General features: G+C 41.4%; 1 protein-coding gene across 5 annotated transcripts in view; it reads right to left on the bottom strand.

The window, feature by feature from the left end:
- fastkd3 (FAST kinase domains 3) overlaps nucleotides 1–27987 on the bottom strand; it is a 32829-nt gene that overhangs the window by 3176 nt on the left and 1666 nt on the right. For 3 of the 5 annotated variants that reach the window (XM_068010151.1, XM_068010172.1, XM_068010161.1), the window contains exons 2-6: nucleotides 26514–27981; nucleotides 18869–18951; nucleotides 6161–6335; nucleotides 5276–5345; nucleotides 45–159 (exon numbers count right to left, since the gene is read on the bottom strand). In XM_068010151.1, the coding sequence (XP_067866252.1) occupies nucleotides 45–159; nucleotides 5276–5345; nucleotides 6161–6335; nucleotides 18869–18951; nucleotides 26514–27906 (1836 nt within the window). In that variant the 5' untranslated portion in view covers nucleotides 27907–27981. Of the gene's footprint in view, nucleotides 1–44; nucleotides 173–5275; nucleotides 5346–6160; nucleotides 6336–18868; nucleotides 18952–26513; nucleotides 27982–27987 lie in introns of those variants that run through there. The other 2 variants (XM_068010181.1, XM_068010190.1) reach the window with 2 other exon arrangements.

Consider the following 27987-nt stretch of genomic DNA (forward strand, 5'->3'; position numbering starts at 1 on the left):
TTGAGAAGGTATTTGCAGTTCTAGTATCCAACTAGCGTACCCACCTGTACAACATCATAGCCCAGCAGCCGCAGTTGCCTCTGTTTGATAGTTTCCTTTCCAAGCAGATTATGACTGTTTAGACAGAACCTTCGCTGGTCGTCAATGCATAGTGCTATTCTGAAAAAGATGACTAGTACACATAACAAACATGGTTTCAATAACAACTTAAATTTACATTGTACCTTTGACATAAAACCTTTCTACGACTAGGTTTTAGGGTTTTTAAAGGTGGAGTGTCATCAAGGGGTTTAGGGAAGGAGTTCCACAGAATGGGGCTAAGGTAGTAGAAGATGGGGCAAAGAGTAGGATAACACACAAAACAAATGTCAGAACTGGGGCATGTAGGGCTGGAGAGATGGCTGAAAGCATAAGTACCACATATGTGGCGAGCAATGTCTACAATTAAAAAAAACTTGCAGAAATTCAGGATCTAGTTAAAATCTCTACTTAGGAGTTTTAATATGTGATTTGGATGATCTGAGTACTGATACGCAGCGTCTGCCAGCTCACAGAGCTAGTGGGCACCACATGACAGTGACTGCATTATTATATCTGACCTGTTTTGGGATAAACTGTTAGTTGAGGTAGACCTTAGAAATGTGATGTCCTTCTTAAAGAAAATTACAGCCTGTACAGAATACGTAACATTTTTGTAATTTTACACCAATGTAAAAATAGTATATCTAGAAAGATAAACAAAAAAACTGAATTTGTATAAAATACTCATGATAGAGGAAATATAAAACTTGCTAACACTGCTTCAATAATTGATATAGATATTGAAGCAGTAAAGTAACAACTGTAAGCCATTTAGCCCCTCGAGTCTGTTCTGCCATTCAATTAGGTCATGGCTAATCTGGTAAAACAGGGTTGTCCAACATGCAGCCCGCCGAAGGTTTCCATCCGGCCCGCAGGGGTAAACTACCCGGACTGCTCCTCATCAGGGGTCCGTGACTGGAAATGGGAAATTTCCCTTTATCATCTTGCAGACCCTTTCTAAAAACATTGCACTGAGTTTTACAGTGGGCGGGGGGGGGGCGCAACACAGAGAGGGGGGAACACAGGGAGAGACAGAGAGCGAGAGATCAAGAATACTCTGCACAGATGGACATCTATCCAGAATACTCTGCATTGCTATATCAAGTGTGAGGGCAGAGATTGACTACTTATGCAAGCAAAAACAATGTCTGGTATATCACAATCACTTTTTAATAGAGAGACAAGAAAGTCAATAAATTAGTCTTCCCATTTAAAGCTTCTTCACAAAAATGCACATTTGTTGTTTTTATGCATAAGATAAATTTTTAATGTCTTTATCTTTTGAAATTTGCTCACCGACCCCTGGGCCAAACAAAAACCGTAATGCGGCCCTCCACCCGAAAAGGTTGGACAACCGTGTGGTAAAACATTGTGTAAACAGAGTAGAGAAAAATATAGTATATTTTTATAAGCAGTGTCCAGTGAATTTGTCTACAGAATCTTTTTAGAAAACACATGTGCCATCTAGTGGTACAACTTGGTATTACACAAAGATCTCCTCAGGTTATTTTCACACAGACACAGTTCAAGTGGAAAACCACACCTAGTGTCTGAAGAAATGGGGTGGTGTCTGCAAACAGCAACTTACCCTAGCAATGTAAAGCTTCCCAAGATACCATTTTGGGCCATAATTTGTTGTAGCAGAGCATCTAATGGCAGACTCCATTAGACTTGTCCTTGCACATTTTAGGTTTTTACATTTTTTTATGTGGTAAGTTTCTGAAAGTGCGAGCTGATGGCACAGTGAGGGAAACAGTATCAGGAACCCAAGTGCACAGGGCAAGCAACTGTATATCTCCATAACCAATCAGATTGAAGCATTGTAAAATAAACTGAATTCAACCATTCCAATATACACTCCCTTCTCAATGTCAAGTAAGGTAAAGGTAGAAAGAAAGATTGGATCGAGAAGAGACAAAGGAAAATCATTTTTAATTAAAACTTATACATTTTTAAAAACAATACTTCAAGGAATGAGACTCTGCGCTTGAATTTCAGTAGCAGAGATTGATTGGCAATAATGAACACACTATGTCATTAAAAAAAAACTGGCAAGTTTAGTTTGCATCTAATGTACAAATACAGCTTCTTCATGCCATTCAATGCACTTCAAGATGCAGTTTTTGCAAAGCTAATGGAGGAGTGGTGCAACTTTTGAATATTCACACTTAACCATGTATCTGCCCCTTGCCTGAAGTTGCTGTGCCATTTGCGCATAATTAATGGAAAACGTCATTAATCTCAGTTATTTTATCAGCAAAATCTGATCCATCAAATCTGCATTCTGATGACAGGTCACCAACCTAAAACATCAACTTTGTTTCTCTCTCCACAGATGCTGCCTGACCTGCTGAATATTTCCAGCATTTTCTGTTTTTATTTCATATTTCCAGCATCTGTAGTATTTTGCTTTTGTATTAGACAGCATTGACTGTGCTTTAATATTGGCCCAGATTTTGCAGTAGTAATGACAGTAAAACTGTCAGCATTCACTATCATTACTCCTCTGAAACTGACCGCAATTTCTGGAGTCTGAGCATGCAAAGTTAAACATGGGAATCCAGAAGTTGTCAGTGATGCTACACTTCCCCACGGTGCACTTTTGAAGTCCCCATAGGCGGCAATCAATTAAAAATCACTGAACTAATAACCTAGCCTTTTGTGTTTCGTTTCACTGTTAAAAAAAAACTCTTTGTAAAAGTCACATCTTGTTCAATGAGGTGTAACAGGGTTTTTAATGGCATACTAAGCTCATTATTTCTACTAAACAGACCCACTGTCCCGGAAAACTAATTTTATATTTGTGGCATATCAAATTGCTTCACTGATTCATTAAAAAAATTTTGAAGAAGTTTTTGATATTTCAGTTTCTATCTTCATCCCATGTGTATACCCCAATTATTTATTCGCTGTCTGAAGAGTGAAAAATTCAGTGGTTTTTACTTCCTGGTTTGCTGTGAGAGAATACTTCAGTGTGATTGGCTATTACCCTGCTTGATAATACTTGGAGAGCCCTTTGACTTGGCATCAGATTTAAACTGGTTATCAGAAAAGGTGAAATCACGTCAGAGATCGCTAGCATTTTGTAGATTCAGGACATTCTTATTATTTTCACTTGGGCGTAGCTCAGGAAAATCAGGCAAAGGATTTCACATAGGTAACAAAGCCTCTGATTTTTCACTTATTTAAGTTAAGTTCCATTTCAATGTACAATAGTCCAATCCAATTTTTCTCTCTGTACTGTGCCCATCCTTTATATACAAACAATGAGGAAAATCTGCCCTTTCATCTTCAATCTCACTAAGCACTCAGATTGCACACAGATATTAGCGTTCCTGATCCACAACACTTCCAATTTTCTGGGCATTACGATGGATCTTGGGAAGTCAGGAGTGAGTGCACTGACCTTTGTGCCCAATTCTTGGATCCCTACTGCTGGCAACAAACTGGGAGAGTCATGCACACTTCCAATGGACCCTGCCAGAGTTGCACTCAGGTAGTAAGCAGGAGGGGTATCAACCCATACTCTTTCTTACAGATACATTTTGTTCAACCAGATTGAAAGCTCTAATGTGCTTAGAGTACAGTATTTATTTATGATGTCAACCATTAAATTTAGTTGCAGTCAGTGATGGGTGGCATGATGCTAATGTTTGTAGTGAATATTTCCAGCAGGTAACCATCTAGTGTTTTAATTATTTTAAGATCATCCTCAGTTTTGAACCCATTTATATTCTTAAAGAAATTCCAATTCTTCTTTGATAACCCTCACTATTATCTGGAAGAACTTCTTAATCTTGTATTTGGCTTCTACAGTTATGCTTATTTCTAGTTCCCTCTTTACTCCTCTGACTTTTTTTTTGAAATTTCTATTTCCCAGCGGTTTCCCTCACCTTACAGTTGTTGTAGAGTTTGTTTTACATCCATTGAATCATTTGCCATTGCCAAGTTGAGATTTGACATGCACTTTGTGGCATGCCCAGTAAAATAGGTCTGAAAATGGTCCTACATTTAACAGCTCACATTCTAGTGCAGCTGGGCATTTCAGTTTATATTAGGTTGGTTGAAATCTCCCTTGAGTATGATTTTTCAATTTCCTTTCCTTTCCCCCACTTTACTAGTTTAAATTCTCATCCACTGTCCTTTTTTATCCTTCTCTGGAAGGACATTTGTATCAATCATCCTCAGGCACAATCCGATGATTCCATTTGAAATGCCATTATTGTTGATAATACCATCCTCTACAGCATTAACTCTGAAAGGTGAGCTGTAATCAAAATAATTGCAGACCAATACAGACAGAACTGAACATGAGGACAAATGGTGTATTCTCTTCAATAGTGAAAGGAACAAGTCTACAAAACCACTGAGTAAGATCAATTGATACTGTCTACATAATTTTACTATGGAATGCAAACCCACTTGACTTGCATTCAGTGTGTTAGTTTAGTGATCATAATAGTGATTCAAGCTTATGCAAATGAACATCATCACTGCTGGAAAAGCTGGGATAAGAATGGCAATCTAACAACCTAAAGTTTCTAAATCACAGGGATGAAATGCTGCAGTGCTGTTAAACAGATTAGAGAAAACCCATCTCTTGAACATCCATAGACCTGATAATCTAAAGACCTTCAGACCAGTGAACTTTATAAGTATGGCCAACTCAGATACACCCGGATTTTCAGTGGTCATAAATGCAAGAGATGCTAATAATTCAGCCAGCCTCCATGTTTATACCAGCACCATAACAGGGTCTCTAATTGCATCTCAACATATGGCATAGAATTTCTGCAGGGCTTCGATCATCAGCCATAACTTAAGTGGAGACTCTGAGGAAGTGGCATAAATGGCCAGTTATGGTGATTCTGCCAATCTTGCACAGCGCGTGGAACATTGTACCTTGTATGCAGAAAATGAAACACAGGACAAACTATGGTTGCTGGAGCATATGATAGGCTTGAGGAAATCTGTAATATTTCTGTTCTATCCCACTACCATTTCTATCTACTATCAATCATCCATCATCAGGGTAATTTTAGGACTAGACCTTGTTCTTTTTATATTTTTCCACATTTGTACCCAACTGTTATGCCACCTACAATGCTCCCTTGCTGTGCTGCATTCTGACTGCTAAATAAAAAAACTCTGATGTACAACAGCTTCTTCAATTCATTCTAATTAACATTCTCACCTCCTGAATACTTCTTCACGCCGGGAGGCAGGAAGCACATATCCTTCTTCATCCAGTTTAATCTCAGCATCTGATAAAGTAGATTAGATTTATTTTTTCACTGGAAAAAAAAATCAAACTGAAAACAAGCCGAAAGCTTGTTCTAGAGCTGGTCACTACAATATTACAAAGCAGTATAGTGGTGCAATACATTAGAGCTGCATACTATGTGGGAACATGTTGCTGAACTCCCACATAATTCATAAAAGAAAGCGACAGCTTGTAAAAGACAGCCACTGAGCAGAGGCTAAACACTTTCTGAAAGTACAAAAAGGGGTGGTGAGGGGAGTGGTAATCATCATACTCTTACAAACCTCTTCGTTACTGGTTACAGAGTAATTTTGGCAAAGGCCAGGGAGCAGGTCATCTGCTCATTTTCTCAGCGGGTATATAATTATGGATAAAACATGAACTAAAAGACAGAAAAGGGAGAAAACATTCTGTATTTTTATTTCAAGAGCACTGCACCACTTTACCACTAAAAAGTTAACATTACTGAAGGCCATAACTGAAACCTGAAAGTAAATTTAATTCACTGCAAAAAACATTTTCAGAAAAAAAAGGGGGAGTTGACCTTTGGATTCATATCTTTTTTCTGATAATTATACACAAAATTATTCATTTTTTTCCAACTTAATGAGTTTTTAAAATAAACCATTAATAATTATTCAATACACTACTTAGACTCGGACGAGGGGATAGCAGACAACCTTTCTTAAATATATTTGTACTAGTGTACGCTTTATAAATGCTGGAGTCACAGAAAGCAGAATCCTAAGCAAATGTACCAACAGTTCTATGCTGAATATCTAGTTTCCATAAAAGATTGGCAAATACTTGCACTACCTAATGTATAGCCATATGGTGTTAGCACACGGGAAGCAAAGTAATTCCTCGCTCCAAGAAGATCAGTTAGGGCATTCTTAACTTTGCTGTAGAGATGTTCATCCACCAGGCTTTCCACAGAGCGTCCTGGTGTAAGAAATGATTTTACCCGATACTTTGGAGGAAGGCTGGGACCCTGTTGAGAAACAGAACTAGTATATTTCTATGCCAAAAAAGTGTCTGCGTCACACATAAAATGTTAGACCATACAAACTGAAGACAATCCTATTTCCACTGGACACACAATGTTCTCTACCGCTTTAGGTCACAATTTTAGAAAGAAAGACTTGCATTTATATAACACCTTTCATGACCACCAGATGTCTCAAAGTGCTTTACAGCCAACGAAGCACTTTTGAAGTGCAGAAACTGTTGTAATATTGGAAACGCGGCAGCCGATTTAGGCACAGCAAAGAATAGCAGTAAGCCTGAAGATTGGGAGTGTTTTAGAAACCAGCAAAGGGCCCCCAAAAAGTTGATAAAAGGGGGGAAAAAAATGAGTGTAAACTAGACACGAATATAAAAACAGATTGCAAGAGCTTTTATACAAAAGGAGTAGCTAAATGTCGGTCTCTTAGAGGCAAAGGCAGAACAAATTATCACGGGTAATGGCAGAGACATTGAACAAATATTTTGTGTCTGTCTTCACAGTAGAAGATATAAATTACATACTAGAAGTAGAGGGTAACCAAGGGGCTAATTGCGAGGAAATTAAGGTAGTTAATATTAGCAAAGAAAAAGTATTGGAAAAAGTTAAGGGACTTAAATCTGACAAATTCCCAGGTCCTGATGGCCTACATCTGAGGGATTTAAAAGAGGTAACTGCAGAGATAGTGGATGCGCTGGTTATGATTTTCCAAAATTCCCTAGATTCCAGAATAGTCCTAGCCAACTAGAAGTTAGTAAATGTGACACCTCTATTCAAGAAAGGAGGAAGACAGAAAGCAGGGAACTATAGGCCAGTTAACCTGACATCAGTCGTCGGGAAAGTGCTGGAATCTATTATTAAGAGAGTCTTAACATTTGGACTTAGAAAATCATATGATCAGACAAAGTCAACATGGTTTTACAAAAGGGAAATTGTGTTTGACAAAGTTGTTAGACTTTTTTGAGGATGCAACTAGTAGGGTAGATAAAGAGGAACCAGTAGATGTATACTTGGATTTTCAAAAGGCATTCGATAAGGTGCCACACAAAAGGTTAATACGCAAGGTAAGGGCTCATGGATTTGGGGGTTATATATTAGCATGGATAGAGGATTGGTTAATGAAGAGACAGAGGGTAATGCATCTAGGTTTGCTAATGATACAAAGCTAGGTGGAATGCAAACTGTGAGGAGGCTGCAAAGAGATATAGACATGTTAAGTGAGTGCACAAAAAGGTGGCAGGTGGAGAATAATGTGGGGACATGTGAGGTTATTCACTTTGCTAGTAAGAATAGAAAAGAAGAATATTTTTTAAAAGGTGTGAACTTGTAAATGTTGATGTTCAGAGGGAATTGGGTGTACTTGTACAAGGAACACAGAAAGTTAGCATGCAGGTACAGCAAGCAATTTAGTTCTGATGAAAGGTCACACACCTGAAACGTTAACTCTGCTTCTCTCTCCACAGATGCTGCCTGACCTGCTGAGTATTTCCAGCACTTCCCATTTTTTATCACAACAAGCAATTAGTAAAGGTATCTCACTGGAGACTACATCAGTACTGATAAAGTGGCTTACTCCAGCTATTTTACATGGAATTACTACTCTCTTCAGTGACATCAATGTGTTTTCATCACCAAGCCTAAAGCTGGTAGTACTTTTATACTCCTTAACCTTGCGTCAATCCTCATTACTAAGTGAATCCAGATAACATTGTAACTAATCAGTTCCACAAACGGTTGACATGCAAGCACTATTCAATACAGCACAGTTGAAAGAATCCGTAACTAACACATTCATCACAGGACTAAAACTCCTTGTGACAAGTCCAATCATTCAGATTCATCAGTATCTTCCTCTTCTGCCTCAGAATTCTCTGCGTCGTGTGTGATTTCAAGGACTCTGCCCCTCCGTTTACGGCATAATGATACTTTGAGTCACATCTGAAGCACCTATTAACTGTTCCTTGGGTATTCCTGGGATTCATTTGCCTATGATTGCTGTCCTAATTCTTCCAATGTAATAGATCTGCTAAAGGTGCTTTTATCCTCATTCCTTATGTATTTAACTCTTCCACTGTACTTATACCTGCTTCCAGTATCTGGACCATTTCGTAATCTAGTAAACATTGAATCCTTAATCTTTGCGTCATCGCAGAATGCCCTGTCTGTTCTACCAGGGCTGCAGGAAATGACAGTTTCCCTAGAAATTTCTTTTAGGCAGCAGACATTTGACCCAACAGGGATCTTTGTCCAAGAATTGAACCCCAGTTAGAACCAGGTGCCTCTCCATATGCGACACCCTAGCACAACCTAGCAATCTAAAAGCTAGCACTGAACAAGGGATCTCCAAATTGAATTTCGTCAATCTTTTATACAGTTTGTTAAATAACCATCTGTTTTCCAAAATCTATCAAAGTGTGACCATGCCTCATATGCATTCAATAGGTCATCTTTCTTGTAAATTTCATCCAAGAATTCTAACAGAAGATCCAACCCTTCATCAGTATCCAACTGAGGAGCGTCCAGTTCACAAAACATTACTTCTGATTTTACTTCTGGTAGGAAGTGACAACGCCAAGGCCATACCTTGTTTCCTTTTTGGTAGAGATGTAGCCTCTGTCCACATATCCACTTCATTCTTCCACTGGTCATATGGTTCAGACTCAGAACATCAGAGGGTAATCATACCCTGACAATTTACACTTGCTTTCTACCATATTTTCCACAATAGTCTGTGAGATTTTAGTTTTCTATTTTTAAAAAAACCTAGTTTCCGACCTTCAGCTTTAGGAAACCATCCTCTGCTACCATGTTCAACTTCAGAAAGCTTGTTATGGAAGGATAATGCTGGAGCCTATCTTTACTGAGTTTCACATTTACTGTACAGAGTAAAAGGATTACAAACATATAGCTCCTCACTCAAACCCTTTGGCCAGTCTCAGTAAGTGCTCAAGTAAGATCCCATTGAACACCCTAAACCTGCATATAATCAAACAATTGATACACAATTAACAGGTTAACAGATGGGTTCTTGGTTTAATGGCTCATCTGAAAGATGGAACCACTGACATGCAGCACTCACTCAGTATGGCTCACACAATGTTATTAACAATGTAATTTTATACTGATCAGGATTTTCTACAGTTATCCTTAAAACATCTGGGAACTTATACAAAATGATTTTATTGCCAGTAACATGGGAACATTTAGCTCCACGAGCATGTTCTGCCATTCATTGAGATCATGGCTGATCTGTGACCCAACAACAACAATAAAAAATGTGAGGCATTACAGGCTTAAGTAACTTTCACACAGGAAAGAGGTGTGAAAATATGAGGCTATGAAAAATAACTACATGATCAGTATACTGATCATTTTTCAAATTTTTACCTTCACTGCTTTGTCAAAGAATCTCAGACGCATTGTATTGGCAGTGTATAACCTCACAGAATACCACATTGTGAATGGGACTGCAGAATATTACAACATAATTTGCTATATATGCAATATATTAAAGAGGACAGCCTTCCCATCCCAGGCCAATTGAGGCCCTTAACCTGGCGGTCTCCTAGCGGAGTCGGAGGGGGGTCCCTCCTTTGGGAACAATCCAGGGCCGCAGAGAGGCCCCGACGGCGATTGCCATCCACCCACCGCCCCCAGGAAGACCTCCCCCACCCTCACCAACTCTACCCTCCACTCCGTCGCCAACACCTGCCTGAATGGCCCTGGCAACCCCGACCGCTCCCAGTGGTGTTACCTGTACTGCAGAGCTGCTGGCCTTCAAACTAGATGGCAGCTCTTGGAGGCAGGAGCACGTCCTTCAAAGGGGCGGCAACCCAGCGGCGGGCAGTTAATTGCCTGCTTACTGTTAAATAGCTATGAGGGTCTGACAGAGCGCCGACGCAGGGTCTCTCTCCACCTCCACCGCCACCTTCTGGCCTGCCACCAGAACCCCTGTTGTCAGAACAAAATTCAGCCCCAGGTTTCCATCTATTTTGCTAAATACTTGCAGTACCTCGTTTATAACCAGATGATGGAAGGAACAGCTAAGAGATGGAAAACGTTATATTTTTGAGCATTTGGTTGTCAGGTAGAGTGGGTTGGTTGGCGGTGTGGCCGGGGAGGAGGTGGGGGGTGGTGGTGCTGTGGTGGGCGGGCAAGTTACTGACAGTAAAACATATCAGATATGGGCAGCAAAACACTTTTGCACTTTGAACAACTAGGCTGAGGCATTCTGCTTGTGTTCACCAGCCTGGGATTTTTCATCTCACAATCTTAATGGGTTAAAAATTGCAGGCTGACAAGTGTGTAAGTGGAAAACTCAATCACCACAGTCAGCATCAAGTACTTCCAGGTCAGGATGCCACAGTAGGATGAAAAGTAAAATTCCCTTCAAACTGCCTAACCTATCTTAGCTCTAACCTCAGAAGGGCAGCCTTACTGTACCATTATGAATTTTCCATTTCCGACACTGGTCATCCTGAATGAGATTGCCAGATATTGCCAATATATGCTGAATCCTGGGCAGATTTACACAATAGATGCACTGATTAGAAATTGGGTTCAAACTATCTGGTTTTAGCAGAGATTTATACTTTTCACTTTTGACTCAGGAATTGCTTCACTTTTTTCAGTGGCAAGAAGTCACAAAATAATGACATAAAAATTCTGGCAATTCCTGACCTCAGATATCACCTCCATACTGCCACTGATAAATGGTCCAACAATCCTCTTCATCCTTCTCTAATATATTTAAAGATTACTTCCTTATTGTCTTTTATATTTTCTGCCGTATTTCATTTATGTTCCTTCTTCATGCCTCTAATTACTTTCATGTCATTCCTTGGTTTTATTCTGTAGCTCTCACTATCCTGCTCCATCCACATTTCTGTACCTAATATCTTTCTTTCTTTTCAAGTTGGTTTTACTTTCCTATTTTATCTTGGACTCATTTCTGGCCCCCAGCAGTGGAAAGACAAATCTGCTTACAGTGCTTCTATTTTTTCTCCCCATCCTTCCCTTGAAGTAGTTTTTCCAATTTTATTCCCTTCATGCATTATTTCATCTCTTCAAATTCTGCTCTCCTGAAATAGAAATTAATCTGTTCTGTTTCCATTTCAACTTTAAAATTGACATGATTCTGTGATTATCAGACCCGGGTCATACTGCCTTCCTTGTTGTAGGTTCTCTCACCTTCTATCCAAGAAATGATTTGGGAAGTGCTTTCATTAACTTCCTCACATATGTCCCTCAGATTGTCCCCATCATAAGTCCCAGTCAGTTACTGAGCTTAAAATCCTCCAGCATTACAACTGAGGCCTTTATCTTTTTATGATCTCCTGCAACAGTGTACCATTCTTTTACATTTTGTGGTGACCTGTAACATTGTGAAAGATTGAACAGGTTGGGGCTTTTTTCCTTAGAAAAGAGAAAACTTAGAGCTGACCTGTTGGAGGTCTTTAAAATTACGAATCGGTTGAACAGGGTAGATATGAAGAGAATGCTTCCACTTGTGGAAGAATCAAAAACGAGGGGCCATAATTACAAGATAAATCCAACAGGGAAATAAGGAGAAATATATTTACACAGACAGTGGTTAGAATGTGGAGCTTGCTAACACATGAAGTGAGATGAGGAGAAATATCTTCACCCAGAGAGTGGTGAGCCTGGGGAATTCGCTACCACAGAAAGCAGTTGAGGCCAAAATATTGTATGTTTTCAAGAAGGAGTTAGATATAGCTCTTGGGTCTAAAGGGATCAAAGGATATGGGGTGAAAGCGGGAACAGGTTACTGAGTTGGATGATCAGCCATGATCATAATGAATGACGGAGCAGGCTCGAAGGGCCGAATGGCCTACTCCTGCTCCTATTTTCTACGTTTAGGCAAATACCTTAGATGATTTCAAAAGGTATAGAAAGATAGGCTAAAAGGTTGAGATGAGGTAAATAGAATGGGAGGACACTTGTGTGGAACATAAGCATCAGCAATGACTAAAGGCTTGTTTCTGTTTGTATGTTCTATGTGATTTTTCACTTCCTAGATGCACTCAAAAAGATTCTGTGCAAATCCCCAATTCCTTCCTTTGAACAAGGTTTAAACCTCCCCTGAAAAGCAGTGCTATTCAGGTCCTTTCATTTCTTCCTGAAGTACACAAAGCCCTACAGAATGTTCCTCAATCATTCCCTTCCGTAAGCCAGATTTCCCATGATAAATATTAGCGCTCTTCTTACGATAACTTCTAAATGACCATCTTTTTCCTATGGTCTTGGCACTCATGTAAATATGTGTTATATCATTCCTAACCTTTCTTACTAGGGTCACAGCACTCCTTCCTAATAACTATTATTTCTTCAAAATGAGTGACTCCTGACAACGCAGTGCATGCGCAGAGCAATCGCGGACACGTCATCAGTGCGTGTGAACATTTGCCAGCAGGAATGCGTGCATGACGTCACCACGCAATGACATCCTCACCCCTCAATAGCCTTCTCCATTCACCCATACTCCGCTCCCTCCAACCATCGCTGCTTCACCCCGCTCGACTGCTCGCTCCCCGCCACGCTGCTGCCTTTCCTCAGCCACTCGCTCCCCCTGCCTGCTTCCCCCCACTAAGCTACTTGCTCCCGACCCACCAGCTGCTCTCACCTCGGCCGCTCGCTCCAGGCCTCCCCGCTCCTGCCCGTCCCACAACCACCGGCCGCTTCCCCCCTCGGCTGCTGCATCCCCCCGTCAGTCACTTGCTCCCATGCACGCCCCAACGGCTGCTTTACCCCTCGGCCACCAGCTCGCCGCCCCCCCCACCCGCTTCAGACCTAGTCACTGCTCCCCCCCCCGTCCCCTCAGCCGATCGTTCCCATCTCCTTGCTTCCCCCGTTCCCCCCTACCGCTCTCCGGCCACTCGTCCACCACTTTCACCCCCCTTCCCCCCCCCCCCCCGAAACCAGCCGCTCACTCCAGGCCGTGCCGCTTCCCTCTTGGCCACTCACTTACACGTCGCCCCATCACCCCTCGCGACCTGCCTTGCTTCTTCAGGCAGCGCAGCAGGGAACAACTGAACATGGGAGCAAGTGGCCAAGAGAATGGAAGTGGCTGCTGGAGGGGTGGGGTAATCGGGGAGTGAGCGGCCAGAGGCGGGGTGGAGCAGAGAGAAGACGGGCGCAGGAGGGAGCGGCAAAGAGACGCGCAATGGCAGGAGGGAGCATGCAACTGTCAGCGGTGGGGTAGAGGCGGTGATAGCAACTATTAAAGGAGATTTTCGTGTTGAATTTGTTTTTTGTGATAAATTCAGCAGTGCCATCTTTATTACTGGCAGCTGCCCGAGACGTCGCAGACAGTGATGTTTCAGCGGAAGAGGCTGCATTTACCCATGTGCTAGTACTGCGCCACCTAGTGGTTGTGTTGTCAGCAAACATAGCCTTATTTCTTCCCACCACTTCCTTAGTTTAAACTTCTCCCAACCATTTTATTCATTTCAGCAACAAAGATAATGGCACCAAAAAAGGTGGAGTCCCAGAGGACTGGCAGATAGCTAATGTTACACTTATATTTAAGAAGGGAGATAGAATAGAAGGGGCGGCACAGTGGCGCAGTGGTTAGCACCGCAGCCTCACAGCTCCAGGGACCCGGGTTCGATTCCGGGTACTGCCTGTGTGGAGTTTGCAAGTTCTCCCTGTGTCTGCGTGGGTTTTCTCCGGGTGCTCCGGTTTCCTCCCACAAGCCAAAAGACTTGCAGGTTAATAGGTAAATTGGCCATTATAAATTGTCACTAGTATAGGTAGGTGGTAGGGAAATATAGGGACAGGTGGGGATATTTGGTAGGAATATGGGATTAGTGTAGGATTAGTATAAATGGGTGTTTGATGTTCGGCACAGACCGAAGGGCCTGTTTCAGTGCTGTATCTCTAATCTAAAAAAAAATGTCCAGGGAATTATAGACCAGTCAGCTTAACATCAGTGGTAGGAAAAATAATTGAATCCCTACTAAAAAAGAGAAAACAGAAAAACATCTAGAAATCAAAAATATGATAGTGAATAGTCAACTTGGATTTCAAACAGAAAGTCTTGCTTGGTCAACCTCATTAAATTCTTTGAGAAAGGTAACAGGGAGAGTAGACATGGATAATGTAGTAGATATAATTTATCTAGATTTCCAAAAGGCCTTTGATAAGGTGCCACATAATTGACTACCAAATAAGGTCACAGCATGCAGAAACAGTAGACGAGTAGCAGAATGGATAGCTAGCTGGTTGCAAGACAGAAAGCAGAGAGTAGGAGTAAGATATAGCTATTCAGCGTGGCTGAAGATAGAAAGTGGGGTTCCACAAGGATCACTGCTGGGACCATTGTTGTTCACAATTTATATTAACAATTCACACCACAAAAGCGCCAGGCAATGGGCATTTCCAATAAGAGAGAATCTAACCATCTCCCCATGGCATTCAATGGCATTACCATCGCTTAATCCCCCACTAGCACTCATTGACCAGAAACTGAACTACAGCAGCCACATAAATACTCTGGCTAGAAAAGGAGGTCAAAGGCTGGGAATTTTGTGGCGCACAGTTCACTTCCTGACGCCCCAGAGCCTGTCCACCATCTACAAGGCACAAGTCAGGAGTGTGATGGAATACTCTCCACTTGCCTGGATGAGCGCAGCTCCAACAGCACTCAGGAAGCTCGGTACCAGCCAGGAGAAAGCAGCCCGCTTGATCGGCATCCCATCCACCACCTTAAACATTCACTCCCTCCACCATTGATGCACAGTGGCAGCAGCGAGTACCATATACAAGTTGCACTGCAGCAACTCACTCACCATGTCTCCTTCGACAGCACCTTCCAAACCCACAACCTCTTCCATCTAGAAGGACTAGGACAGTAGACACATGGGAACACCACCACCTGCAAGTTCCCTTCCAATTCACACACCATCCTGACCTTCACTGTCGCTGGATCGAAATCTTGGAACTCCCTTCCTAACAGCACTGTAGGTGTACCTGCACCAGATGGACTGCAGCAGTTCAAGAAGGCATCTCACCACCACCACCGTCTCAAGGGCAATTAAGGATGGGCAACAAATGCTGGCCTTGCCAACAAAGCCCACATCCCATGAAAGAATAAAAAGAAAATTAGAAATAAAAACAAGAAATGCTGGAAATACTCAGCAGGTCTGGCAGCATCTGTGGAGAGAGAAGCAGAGTTAACGTTTCAGGTCAGTGACCCTTCTTCAGAACTAGCAAATATTAGAAATGTAAAAGGTTTTAAGCAAGTAAAGCAGGGGTGGAGCAAGAAATAACAAAGGAGGTGTAAATAGGACAAGGTCACAGAGAATAGCTGACCAGCAGGCTGACACAATGGGTCCGACACTTCCCTTCCCTTCCTCGACTTCTCTATCTCCATCTCTGGTGATAGGCTGTCTACTAATATCTATTATAAGCCCACTCACTCCCACAGCTACCTCGACTACACTTCTTCACACCCTGCCTCCTGTAAGGACTCCATTCCATTCTCCCAGTTTCTCCCTCTCCGACACATCTGCTCTGATGATACTACCTTCCATGACAGCGCTTCTGATATGTCTTCCTTTTTCCTCAACCGCGGATTCCCCCCCACTGTGGTTGACAGGGCCATCAACCGTGTCCAGCCCATTTCCTGCACCTCTACCCTCACCCCTTCCCCTCCCTCCCAGAACCGCGACAGGGTTCCCCTTGTCCTCACTTTCCACCCCATCAGCCTCCATATCCAAAGGATCATCCTCCGCCATTTCCGCCACCTCCAGCGTGATGCCACTAACAAATGCATCTTCCCCTCCCATCTCCTGTCAGCATTCCGAAAGGATCGTTCCCTCCGTGACACCCTGGTCCACTACTCCATTACCCCCACCACCTTGTCCCCTTCCCGTGGCACCTTCCCCTGCAATCGCAGGAGATGTAATACCTACCCATTTACCTCCTCTCTCCTCACTATCCCAGGCCCCAAACACTCCTTTCAGGTAAAGCAGCGATTTACTTGTACTTCTTTCAATTTAGTATACTGTATTAGCTGCTCACAATGTGGTCTCCTCTACATTGGGGAGACCAAACGCAGACTTGGTGACCGCTTTGAGGAACACCTCCACTCAGTCTGCAAGCAGGACCCCGCGCTTCCGGTTGCTTGCCATGTCAACACTCGCCCCTGCTCACATCTCTGTCCTGGGATTGCTGCAGTGTTCCAGTGAACATCAATGCAAGCACGAGGAACAGCATCTCATTTACCAATTAGGCACACTACAGCCTGCCAGACTGAACAGTGAGTTCAATAATTTCAGAGCATGACGGGCTCCATTTTACTTTTATTTTCAGTTATTTTTTTCTTCTTCCTTTAAAAAAATTTTTTTTGTGTTTATTTTATTTTATTTCATCTTAGTTTGTTCAGTTTGCTTACCCACATGGTTTTTTTCATGTTTGTACTTGCGATTGTTCAATTTTCAGTCTGTTAACACCCGATCTGTACTAATGCTTTGTCTTTCAACACTCCATTAACATATTGTTTGCCTTTGCTCCACGACCTTCTGGTCAGCTATTCTGTGACCGTGTCCTATTTACACCTTCTCCTTTGTTATCTCTTGCCCCACCCCCGCTATACTTGCTTATAACCTTTTACATTTCTAATATTTGCTAGTTCTGAAGAAGGGTCACTGACCTGAAACGTTAACTCTGCTTCTCTCTCCACAGATGCTGTCAGACCTGCTGAGTATTTCCAGCATTTCTTGTTTTTATTTCAGATTTCCAGCATCTGCAGTATTTTGATTTTAAAAAAAATTAGACTTTGGAATCAAAAATGTAATTTCTAAATTTGGGATTGCACCAAATTTTGAGGGTGGAGTTGACAGGTGGATAGTCAGTATTGATGATGACTGCAACAAATGACAAGAATCTATTAATAAATTTGCAGAATGGACATATAATTGGCAAATTAATTTTAACAGATAACTGTGAGTATTACATTTTGACAAGAATTATAAGGATTATAAGAATTAAAACTAAACCCGGTTACAATAAGACTAGGTGAAGATAGTAACAGACCCCCTAGACACCTTTCGCACCTGGTCATAACAATGAGCAATGCGAGGCTATACCCATCAGGAAAGAATGAACAAGCTGTTCTCTTTTCTTTTGAAGGCTGAGGGGTAACCTAATCGAGATTTTAAAAAAAATTTATGAAAAGTTTTGATAGCGTACACATAGACAGTGTTTCAACTTTTGAGGAAGAGCAAAACTAAAGACCATTAATACAAAATGATCACCAAGAAATCAAATCGGAAATTCTGAAGAAACTTTGTTAGCCAGAAAGTGGTGGGAATGTGGAACTTCACAGGGAGTAGTGAAGGAAAATAGTATAGATGCATTTAAGGGGAGGCTAGATAAGCACATGAGAGAGAAGCGAATAGAGTTAGATGAGGAAGGATAGGAGGAAGCTTGAGTGGAGCATAAACGCTCGACATGGGCTGAATGATTGGCCTGTTTCTATGCTGTATATTCTATGTAATTGTGTAAGAATTGGCTGGGAAAATAACAGCAATTAAAATGTGCAAGCTTTCATTAGTTTGTAAAAAGAACTCAGCAATTTATGGCAAATAAGAGTTATGCCAAGAGTTGTGAATCACCACAAACTGCTGAGTGATTTGCGCCACTCTGCTGTAAGTCTCGGGATAACCAGAAGCTGCCATCAACTTCCCTGTGAGTTTCAAGAAATTACTGCATTTGAGCTGTTAAAACTAATTAAACTTGCCACAGAAAGTGGTGCTGGCATTTAACGACGCAAAAACTCTTTTAATGATGAGAGTTATGTTCCTGCAATGTCATTCAACTTCAGCGGCCAGACAAGGAACATTTAAACTGTGGCATCTCACTCCTGCAGGTGGTAAATTGTTTCTAGAGGTTTTTAAAATGTTAAATGTTTTAATTTTTTTTTTACTTTTCCTTTGCGTCTTTTTTCCCCTCTCTTTCTCAATGCAATTTTTCTTTCCCTCTCTATTTCTCTTTCAGTATTTAATTTGACCTAATTCACCCTAGTTCCTTCTCCATTGTTCCTCTGTTTCTTTCTCTATCCTTAAATTTAAATAGTTAAAGAGATAGATTGTTAGTCCCACAAAGGTCTTACAATATCTTGCTGACTTCACCACACTCACAATACCAGCAATTTGCAACACAAAGTTTTTTCAGGCTGAAAGGTCAGGAAATCCAACTCATGTGAGATGCCCTGCTTCAGCAAATACTGACCAAATGCCACTCTTTAGCTCAGCTGAAGCCCATCCCTTCCTCCAGAAGTGGTCTGAGTTGGCCAAAAGTTTGAACCCTTCAGAATGTATGACTTGAAAATGGAAACTGAAATATGTCTATGTGCCCTGGTCCAACTAATCCTCTTCCTCGAACTCTGCTTCACCTGAAGCCTAAACTTGGTCTTGACTCACCATGTGCAATTTACAAGAAAAATATTTGTTTTGCAATGAGCCAAGGCAAATAATTAAAAAAAAAATCTTACATACCTCGTACGTTCTGCACTCCAGTTTCATAGTCATGAACAGCTGGGTGAGCTGGGCAAGGACATACTTATCTAAACCAGTTCCTCCTGTTAGTAGAATATAGAAACAAAAATACTAAAATTAAAATCACCTATGCCAATTGAAGAATTAGGTGACATCATAAGTACTGCTTCATAAAACCCAAAATGCCTTACAGACAAGAACCAATTTAATACTAAGTTAGTTAATCTGAGGGGGGTGGGGGAAACATAGGAAATATGAGCAGGAGTAGGCCATTAGGCCCATCAAGCCTGCTCCACCATTCAACTAGATCATGGCTGATCTACCTCAACACCATATCCCTTGGTATCTTTAATATCTAGAAATCTATCGATCTCTGTGTTGAACATACTCAATGACTGAGCCTCCACAGCTTTCTGGAATAGAGAATTCCAAAGATTCACCATCCTCTGAGTAAAGAAATTCCTCCTCATCTCAGTCCTAAATGGCCTACCTCTTAATCTGAGACCGTGTCCCCTGGTTCTAGAATCCCCAGCCAGGGGAAACATCCTTCCTGCATCAACCCTGTCAAGCCCTGTAGAATTTTGTATGCTTCAATGAGATCACCTCTCATTCTTCTAAACTCTAGAGAATATAGGCCCAGTCTCCTCAATCTCTCCTCATAGGACAATCCTGCCATCCCAGAAATCAGTCTGGTGAACCTTCGTTGCACTCCCTCTCTGGCAAGTATATCCTTTCTTAGATAAGGACACCAAACAGTTTTCCAGGTGCGGTCTCACCAAGGCTCTGTACAATTGCAGCAAGACTTCTTTACTCCTGTACTCAAATCCTCTTGCAATAAAGGCTAACATACCATTTGCCTTCCTAATTGCTTGCTGCAGCTGCATGTTAGTTTTCAGTGACTTTTGAACAAGGACACCCAGGTCCCTTTGGACATCAACACTTTCCAATTTCTCACCATTTCAGAAATACTCTGCATTTCTGTTTTTCCTACCAAAGTGGCTAACTTCACATTTTTCCTCATTATATTCCATCTGCCATGTTCTTGCCCACTCACTTAGCCTGACTAATTCCCCTTGAAGACTTTCACTTTCATAACAAGAGGCACAAAATATTTGTTTAGTTTCTCTGCCATTTCCTTATTCCCCATTATAAATTTCCCTGACTTTGTCTGTAATGGGCCTACATTGCTCTTTGTTAATCTTTTCCTTTTTAAATACATATAGAAAATTTACAGTATGTTTTTATGTTTCTCGTGAGTTTACTTTCATATTCCATTTTCTCTTGCTTTATCAGTTGCTTGGTCCTCCTTTGCTGAATTCTAAAATGCTCCCAATCCTCAAACTTACTACATTTTTTTAAGGAACTTTATAAGCCTCTTCCTTTGATCTAATACAATCTTTAACTTCTCATGTTAGCCACGGTTGGATCACTTTTCCTGCTGGGTTTCTATGCCTCAAAGGAATGTAAATTTGTTGTAAACCATGTATTAATTCTTTAAATGCTAGCCATTGTCTGTCTACTGTCATACCTTCTAATGTAGTTTCTAAATCTACCACAGCCACTTGCCCCTCACATCTTCATACTTTCCTTTGTTTAGATTTAAGACCCTAGTTTCAGATTGAACTGCATCACTTTCAAACTTAATGTAAAATTCTATGATAGTATAAATACTCTTCTCTAACGGCTCCTTTACAACAGGATTATTAATTCACCCTTTCTCACTGCTCAATACTAGATCTAAAATAGCCTGTTCTCTAATTAGTTCCTCAACATACTGTTCTAGAAAACCATCTCATATGCATTTCAGGAATTCATCCTCCACAGCATTAGTGCTAATTAGGTTTACCCAGTCTATATGTAGATTGACATCCCCCATGATTACTGTACCATCCTTGTTACATGCAGCACTAATTTCCTGATCTATACCATGCGCTACATTACTACTCTTTGGTAGCCCACAAACAACTCCTATCAATGTTTGCTGCCCCTTGCTGTTCCTTAGCTTCAGCCAAACCGATTCTACATTTTGATCTTTCGATCTAAGATCCGCTCTCACTAATGTACTGAACTCATCCTTTATCAACAGCGTAGGGGCCAACTTTCGATGTTTCTTTCTCCCGACTGGACATGTGTGCTTATATGCATTGCCTTTGCAAGGACTTTAACTGGAAACAGAATCTGAACTCTTTAGTGATGCTCCCTAAATTTTGGTTCACACATGAAGAATGGACACATGGGCAATATTCAAGAGGCCAGTTTGTGGCTGTGAGACTGTACCCCAGTATTAGTCAGGCCTCAGGATTGGAGGAAACAAAGAGGCATTTTGAATTGGAAGGCTGATCACCCCAATCCTGCTATCATGGAAATATGGTGGCAGATGCTTGACATCAGGTTCACTGTTTGCTTTTTACAGGGCCACAGACACATTGGATCACTGGCGCAATAGATATTGGGGTGATAGATGGAAGCACAGATTGGACAGAGGAGAATGAAGAAAGACTGAGATTGAGAGAGGCAGAGAAGGGAATTAGGACAGAGAGAAATGGGAAGGGCACATATACAGAAAGAGAGTGAGCAAGAGGCAGAGAAAGAGACAGAAACTGGTGCAACAGACAAAGGAACACATTCGGGCACAGAGAGATTCGTGGGCCAGAGAGACACAAATTGGGAGAGACAGAGAGAGGGAAAGAAAGAGAGACTAGTAATCCAGAGGCTCAGCTAGTGCTCTGGGGACATGCGTTCAAATCCCACCATGGCAAATGGTGAAATCTGAATTCAATTAATAAAACTGGAATTTAAAAAAAACTAGTCAAATGGTGATCATGAAACCATGGTCGATTGTTGTTAAAAACCATCTGGTTCACTTATGTCCTTTAGGGAAGGAAATCTGCTGTTCTTACCTGGTCTGGCCTACATGTGACTCCAGACCCACAGCAATGTGGTTGACTCTTAAATGTCCTTTGAAATGGCCTTGGAAGCTACTGAGTTCAAGGGCAATTAGAGATGGGCAATAAATGCTGGACTAGCCAACGATGCCCACATCCCACGAACAAATAAAAAAAACTAAAGCTGTTTGATCAATTGTACAGTGCTGTATATTACACATGGATAAAATCTGTCCCCCATAGAAGAAATTTTCAGCCTTCATCTCTCCACTGCTCTTGCTCCTGTTCAAAATTTGTTTGTTTTAATGAGTTGCAGTCTCTAAATAGGATTGAATTTAGCTGGTAGATGAAGCAGAGTGGTATACTCCATGTTGAATCAGCCAAGTGTTCAGTCCAGCCATTCTTTATAGCAGTTTGTGATTTAATTAAATTGGCTATTGCATGGCTTACAAAAGAATGCTAGAGACAAAATGATCTGTAATAAAGAAGCAATTAATTAAGGAATTGTTTGATCCAGCCAAATGGGGCTGAAGTACTGGTCTGGTCACTTTCACCTCTGGTCTTTAAGCAGCAATCAGGCCACACCAGAGGGGTGGGAGGGTGCTGAAAGGGGGACAAGAAACAAGAAGTCCTGGAAATGCTCAGCAGGTCTGGCAGCATCTGTAGAGAGAGAAAAGAGTTAATGTTTCAGGTCTGAAAGGGTCACAAACTGTTCTGTGGCCTATCAGGAAAGATTGAACAGGTTGGGTCTCTTGTCTCTAGAAAAGACTGAGGAGTGACCTGATTGAGGTCATTAAGGGGAGACATAGAGAAGATACTTCCAATGGTGGGCAAGACCAGAACTAATATAAGAAGGTCACTAATAAATAGGAACACAGGAACATAGGAGCAGGAGTAGGCCATTCAGCCCTTTGAGCCTGCCCTGCCATTCAATATGATCATGGCTGATCTTCCACTTCAATGCCTTTTTCTCACACTATCCTCATATCCCCTTATGTCATTTGTATTTAGAAATCTGTCAACCTCTGCTTTAAACATACTTAATGACTGAGCTTCCACAGCCCTCTGGGGTACAGAATTCTAAAGATTCACAACCTTCTGAGTAAAGAAATTTCTCCTCATCACTGTCCTTAATGGCTTCTCCCTAACTTTGAAATTATGTCCCCTGGATCTAGACTCCCCAACCAGGGGAAACATCTTAGCTGCATCTACCCTGTCTATCCCTTTAAAATATTTTGTAGGTTTCAATGAGATCACCTCTCATTCTTCAAAAATCTAGAAAATACAGGCGCAGTTTCCCCAATCTCTCTTCATAGGACAGTCCCACTATCCCGGGAACAAGTCTGGTGAACTGTTGTTGCACTTTCTCTATGGCAATAATATCCCTCCTAAGGTAAGGGGACCAAACTGCACACAGTATTCCAGGTGCGGTCTAACCTAGATTCCATACAATTGAAGCAAGACTTCACTACTCCTGCACTCAAATCCTCTTGTGATAAAGGCTAACATACAAGCCTTCTTAATTGCTTGCTGCACCTGCATGTTAGCTTTCAGTGACTTATTGACAAGGACACCCAGGTCCCTTTGTACATCTACACTTTCTAATCTCTGAGCATTTAAGAAATACTCTGCACATCTATTCCACCTACCAAAGTGGATAACCTCACATTTTTCCACATTATATTCCATCTGCCATGTTCATGCCCACTCACTAAGTCTGTCCAAATCCCCTTGAAGTCACTTTGCATCCTCCTCACAACACACATTCCCACCTAGTTTTGTGTCATCCGCGAACTTGGAAATATTACATTTGGTCCCCACAACCAAATCATTGATATATATTGTGAACAGCTGGGGCCCAAGTACTGATTCTTGCGGTACCCCACTAATCACAGCCTGCCAATGCGAGAATGACCCGTTTATTCCTACTCTCTGCTTTCTGCCTTTTAACCAATCCTTAATCGATGCCAGTATATTACCTCCTATCCCATGTGCTTTAATTTTGCTAACCAACCTCCTGTGGGGACTTTATCAAAAGCCTTCTCAAAATCCAAGTGTACCATGTCCACCGACTCCCCTTTTATCAATTCCGTTAGTAATACCCACAAAAAACTCCAACAGGTTCGTCAAACATGATTTCCCATTCATAAATCCATGTTGACGATGCCCAATCAGATCATAATTATCCAAGTGTCCATTTATCACATCTGTTAGAATAGATTCTAGCATTTTCCTGATGTAAGGCTAACAGGTCTGTAATGCCCTGTTTTCTCTTTCCCTCCCTTCTTAAGCAATGGGGTGGCATTTGCGACTTCCAATCTGCAGGAACTACTCCAGAACCTGTAGAATTTTGGAAGATGATCACCAATGCACCCACTATCTCCATACCTACCTCTTTCAACACACTTGTATGTAGAATATCAGGTCCTGGGTACTTATCAACCTTCAGCCCCATTAATTTCTCCAATACAGCCTTCTTACTATTACTAATTTCCTTCAATTCCTCATTCCCCCATACCCCTTGGATCTCTAATTCTGGGAGATTTCTTGTACCTTCCTCAGTGAAGACAGACACAAAGTAATCATTTAGCTTCTCTGCCATTTCTCTATTCTCCATAATAAATTCTCCTGACACTGCCTGTAATGGATCTACATTTGTCTTAGCCAAACGTTTCCTTTTTACATACCTAGAGAATCCAAAAGAGAGATTTGGGAGAGATTATTTTTATCCAGAAAATGGTTAGAATGTGAAATGTTCTGCCGCATAGAGTATTCGAAGCAAATAGTATAGATGCATTAAAGGAGAAACTAGAGGGAGAAAGGAATAGAAGGATATGTTGATGGAGTTAGATGAAGAGAGGTGGGAGGTGGCTTGAGTGGAACATATATACCAGCATAGACCTGTTGATCCAAGTGGCCTATTTCTGTATTCTACATTCAATGTTTGCAGGGAAGAAAGGGAGGAAGACTAGAGTTCCTCTTTTTTCCCCCTTCCTTGCTGAAGGCACTGACTACTTGCTAGTTTCACAGGTGCCCTCTTGCCAAAATGGCCATTATTTATATGCAAGCTTAGGGAGTGAACCTCAGCAGGTTACTGAATACTGGGGAGATCATAGCCATTACTAATGTTATTCTCATCTGAGATCCACAAACCTTGTTCAGTTTTATCCATCCCCAACTCAAGCATGTTGAGGCCAACTGCAGCACCTGAACAATCACCATAACTCAGTGTAGACCAAGGACTGAACCATGGGGCCTTAGTGGTCAGTAATTTGCTGTGTGATATTGAACAAGTACCACGTAACAGCATATTTCTCTTGCTATTTTACTCCCACTCAGAAACACTCAATTAGCTCATAGGAATATAGGAAATAGGAGCAGGCTCCTTGAGCCTGCTCCGCAATTCAACTAGATCATGGCTGATCTTCGACCTCAATGCCATTTTCCTGCACTATCCCCATATCCCTTGATATCTTTAATATCTAGAAATCTATTGATCTCTGTCTTGAATATACTCAATGACTGAGCTTCCACAGCCCTCTGGGGTACAGGATTCCAAATATTCACCACCCTCTGAATGAAGAAATTCCTCCTCATCTCAGTCCTAAATGGCCTACTTCTTATTCGGAGAGTCCCTTGGTTCTAGACCGCGCCATGCCCGCCCCCCCAGGGGAAACATCCTACCTGCATCTACCCTATCGAGCCCTATAACAATTTTGTATGCTTCAATGAAATCACCTCTCATTCTTCTAAACTCTAGAGAATATAGGCCCAGTTTCCTCAATCTCTCTTCATAGGAGAATCCCGCCATCCCAGGGATCAGTCTGGTGAACCTTCATTGCACTCCCTCGATGGTAAGTATATCCTTTCTGTTCCATCCCTTCCCTCTATGCCTTTAAGAGTTTCAACCGACCATGTTGCAGATTGATTGTTCCCATTGTAAATAAAGCATTTAGTTTTCACTACATATAGTCCTAATGTGTAGTAATAAAATTAATTTAAAATGCACCTATAATTTTGATGTTTATGGCGCCAGCTAAACCCTACAACTAGATATGGCAACACAGTCACTTCTAAGCATCCATTGTTCTCTATGAATTTACTTTTTGCTGATTTAAAAAAAGATGACTAATTATCACTAATCTACATGTAACCACTGTAACAATGTATATATACTTCAAACAGAAAGCTTAGTTAACTCCATTGCTGGTTTCTCTTTCCCAAGAAAGGAGTACTCTACTTCCAGTGTGTCTGGAACTCTAAGCATCATAAAACATATTTGTCAAAATTTGGCACAACTGTCAAAATTACTCTCTCCCTTCAAAATCAGCTAGCAAGTGCATTGCAATAAAAGATGGGAGCGATTAATTTAACCATATGAATAGATTAAGCCAGGCTTGAAGAGAGTGGAGTCAAAAGTAGATACATTAGGAGTGAACTGAGGCATAGCACTCAATCTTTTAATCAGTGTGAAATTACACTATCGGCTCAAAGCACATAGCACACAAACATTTTGTTCCTAATTTTTCTATGCATCTGAACCAACTGAATATAATCTCAGTGTTGGAACCAATGTAAATGTGATTCAACAACTAATAAATTCAAAATATTACAGCTCAAAAATCCAACAATCAAATTGTAACTTTGAATCAAGTTACTATTTTGCAATGAAACAAATTATTAAAAGAGCACTTTGTTTCCACTTCACAAGCAGTGTATATATGGTGTGATAACTGGTATAATTAAACAGGTCATCTCACCTTCCAGCTGTTGCAGAAAGTAGGGACTAAAGATTTTGGCTACAAAATTCACAGGAAAACGTTCCACTAATATACACGAATGGAGGAGATTCAGCAGGGTACGTGGCTGAAATTGTGAAAATCGTCCCCTTAATATGTTTTCAACCTTTCGAAAGAACTGACCTGCATTTGAAGGCAGATAATTCAGCTTGCCAAACGGCATAATTTGCAAGGCAATTTCTCTAGTTGTAAAATTGTCTGAATTGTAAACAAAACTCTCAGCAACCGCACCAAATATGGGTGGTGACAGGATCCGCCGCTGGCTGCAATATTGCATCACTTTGCTGATTGCTTCTGGCTGCATGACAAAGGCTTTTTTGGGGACATTTCGCTCCAGAGCATCAGTGAAAAACCTGTCACTGTGTCCAAAGTACATTAGGGCATTCAGTACCAAAATGAGCTCCTGGTCTGAGAAATGAGGAACATGTCTCACTGAATGTTTACACAGATTAATTACCAAAGGAATTGCTTGAGTTTGCTTGAGGACAACCATCGCATTGAGTATGTCACTTTTGGCTTTACGACCCAGCCTGGAAGCTAAATGAAGGGTGTGGGGATTCAGTTTGTTCAGTAGCTGTTGGTAATTTCCTCCTTCTCCCACACCAGCCTCCAGTAAGTTATAAATCATTGCTATCTCTTCAGAGGTCCAGTCATCCATTTTTTGTCCTTGAATTTGCTCCATTATTTGCTTAAGGATTCCACATCCTGGGCCCTCCAAGTCCAGCAAGGCCTTGCCCAGCAAACACAAATCTTTAATGAACATCTGTCCTTTGTTGAGCCGCTCCTGACTTTCTGACAGTAGCCGCACCATGAGAGTGCTCTGTGGGTCTACATACAATTGCACGCATGCATACAGTGCAGTCACCAGTCCTGCATTGCTAAGCCTCAGAGATTTGTTCTCAAACTGGAAGCACAATGCCTTAAAAGTCTCATTCTCCAGCAGTACTGAAGGGTTCCTCAGTCCATTTCCATCTTTTTCAACCTCTGATATTCGAAGCAAGGTGGCAGCCGCCATTGTGTCTGTGATGGACACTGAAGAGTTCAGCAGTTTAAAGATCTGTTCGGCAGTTTTACAGTTGTTCAAATGTTTTGAAAAATTCTGTTCATTAGAGGATACATGCTGCTTGTCATCCAACCTAAAGTTCTTCCCAGCATCTCCATGGAGGCATACTGTCCTTGAGGTGCAGCAAGGCTGGTCTCTGACCACATTGTGATATCTTTTATGAAGAACCCATTGACACCATACCTTTATAGGTCCTGTTGACAGAATCTGGCTACATTGTGGATACAAAATTTTGTTAAGGCTTTTGCAGGGATACAATTTCCGCTTCACAAATTGTAAAACGTTGTACATTTGTAACTCAGATGAAATAAAATGTTCTGCAAAGATTTAATGCCACAGCAGCTTCAGCAATGTTATTTCAGTCGCCTGTTA

Source organism: Heterodontus francisci, chromosome 2, assembly GCF_036365525.1.
Source record: "Heterodontus francisci isolate sHetFra1 chromosome 2, sHetFra1.hap1, whole genome shotgun sequence".
Classification (NCBI taxonomy): domain Eukaryota; kingdom Metazoa; phylum Chordata; class Chondrichthyes; order Heterodontiformes; family Heterodontidae; genus Heterodontus; species Heterodontus francisci.